This window comes from Alligator sinensis, unplaced genomic scaffold (assembly GCF_000455745.1).
Source record: "Alligator sinensis unplaced genomic scaffold, ASM45574v1 scaffold404_1, whole genome shotgun sequence".
NCBI classification, from domain to species: domain Eukaryota; kingdom Metazoa; phylum Chordata; order Crocodylia; family Alligatoridae; genus Alligator; species Alligator sinensis.
Genome location: NW_005841839.1, coordinates 4071586 through 4074005, shown reverse-complemented (window position 1 = coordinate 4074005; position 2420 = coordinate 4071586). Strand labels below are relative to the sequence as shown.

Below are 2420 nucleotides of genomic sequence, written 5' to 3'. Positions count from 1 at the left end.
GGGGGGAGGCGCTGCCGGGGCGGGCCCCAGGAGCGGGGCGGGCGCGAGTCACGTCCCGCCGCGAGCCCGAAGCCGCCAGTGCTAGGTTTGGAAGGGGCCTCAGGAGATCAAACGTGGCGCTCTTTAAAATCAAGTAGTGAGATGCACTTGCTGTGTTGTGAGGTTAGAAGAGAGCTCGGTGTTTTCCATCCAGATACCCCAAAGCAGAACAGGCATTTGGAAGAGGCCAGAGCAGTCCCTTCAGCTGCATATCATGGCACTTACTACCTCTGCCTCCTAAAATTGCCTCTTTCAGAATTAAGTGGCAAATGCTGCTTGTTACTTTTGTCCCACCACAAGTAATGGTCAAATAAATGAACCATAAGGCCCACGTCATTCAGGGCTGTTCTAAAATAAGGGGGAGTTTGACTGTCAAGCAAGCAAAGATTGAGAAGAGCCCACTGAAACAAAGAACGACTCCCAAAACAAAGGATTGCTGCCCAGCATTCCCAATGGCCCTGACTCGCTGCTCACATTCGCTAACAGCAATTCAACCAGGTAATATAACACATACCAGATTCTGAGCTCAGCTGCAGCACTGGGCATTCAGAGACTATAGACTGACTCTGGATCCACCCCACTGTAACAGTGCAGAGATGTGCACGCAATTACACTGCATTCAACTAAGTTCTTCAGGGAAGTGACAAACTTGCACCTCTTGCCAACATCTAAGACTGTGAAGCTGCAAAGGGGAAGCACCATAGAACAAGAAAACCTCTGTTCCATTAGATCTGGGTCTGGGAAATAGTCCCCAGGTCTCAATTTCTAGCTGTGGTCTTAAAACGGTGGTACATGCAGAAGATGGAGGACAAGCATTAGAATAAGCAGCTATGGGGTGGAAAGAAATGTTACAAAGAACTATTGGCAGAAAAATCAACCAAATGTCTTTATTTTAAAACTATACACCTTGCAAAAACCAAATAGAAAAATCTCCCCAATTAAAAAAAAATCTAATGCTATATTACATCCCAAATGACACCCCCAGCCACTGGGTCCAGATCATTTACACACAAAATACCTCAGGTCTGCACTGTGACAGGCAGACCAGACCATCCTCCTACACAGAGAATTCAAAATCCAAAGGAGCATGAGAAATAGAAGAAGCAAAGCTACATCCATATCTCTGGTTAGTGCATAGGTGTTCTCTTATGCAAGTGATGCAAGTGTTTGTGAAGGATACTGGCTTGACAGCCCTGGAGATCATCCTCCAAGTACAGAAAACAGTAAAAGCTGTGGAAGTGAAAGCCACCCTTCCCTAACCTACTGATGTGCCTTAACCCTGGCTAGAAGGACTGCTCATAACAGGAAAAGGGGATTTCACTCTACAGTTTATTCAATTCTTGGCTTCAACAGAGCCTGCTAACAAGGTACCAACTGATAACTTTTTAAGCTGGGTCAAGACTCCAAATATACATCCTATCTTGTAGGTCAGGTTGTGCACTAAGACCAAATCCCATTTATGATTAAATACTGATTGAATTTTCTGCGAGTGTACAAAGCCCAGACACACAAACAGGAAGGGGGTGTGTGTGTGTGTGGTTTGGAACAGGGCCACTACCTAGCAGTCAAGTGGATCTCAAGAGTCCAGATCATGTTCACGTATTTCCTCATGCTGTAGTCTAAGGACATCAAGAAAGAAATATTTATTTTCTTCTTCCTTGATCTGGGTTGGAGGCAGTCTGGTCTGAAAAGCCTCTCCTGCCTCAGTGAGGAGCACTCAGTTCATCTGTTGTTTAAAAAAACCTCTCTTGCCTCTGCCAGAAGAACTTGCTTGGTTCATCTGCTCATTATCTCCCACACCAGAATCTCATTGTAGGAAGCTGTGAAAAGGCATTTGCCTGAAGGGGTGAATCTGCAGAGGTGAACAGAGTCATCGTGCCCTGCAAAGTCTTGTTCTGTTCTGGTTGTGCAGTCAATCAGTCGCAGCAGGCGCTCTGTGGAGGAAACACGGAGTCCATCAAGGGACTCAAATAACACCACCCCCCTTGTCATACAGAAAAGATGTTGTTTCTGGGATACTACTTGCTACATCAGAGCTTCCTGCACAAGGCTGCCAGTCCTAAGTGTGAAGCACAATGAGCTCCGGTGAATGGACTGGTAGTGACAGAGACCATAGGTCTTCACCCACAGAAACAGTGCAAGCTCCCCTCCAGTGGCTTCTCGCCCCCATTTGTGGGTCCTCAGGGCTGAAAACCTTTCGCAGTCCCCAGTTACATGCCTGAACAAACAGATGGGTGCCTCTGATTCCCTAGCTGAGCACTAGACACAGCAATACTGGAGGGCCTGTAGTAATTAAGTGCTGAAATGGGTTTCTCTGGGTATGAAGTACTTCTGGATAAAGCAAGAGTTCCTGTCCTTCTATGCTTTGCTGTTTAGCTCTG

At 46.6% G+C, this 2420-nt stretch overlaps 1 protein-coding gene across 1 annotated transcript in view; it reads right to left on the bottom strand.

The window, feature by feature from the left end:
* Positions 1-729: 729 nt before the first annotated feature.
* The window catches only part of WDR90 (WD repeat domain 90), a 60625-nt gene continuing 58934 nt past the window's right edge, over positions 730-2420 (bottom strand). The window contains exon 42 of the mRNA XM_006015591.3: positions 730-1973. Within this exon, the coding sequence (XP_006015653.1) occupies positions 1816-1973 (158 nt within the window). The 3' untranslated portion in view covers positions 730-1815. The remainder of the gene's footprint in view (positions 1974-2420) is intronic.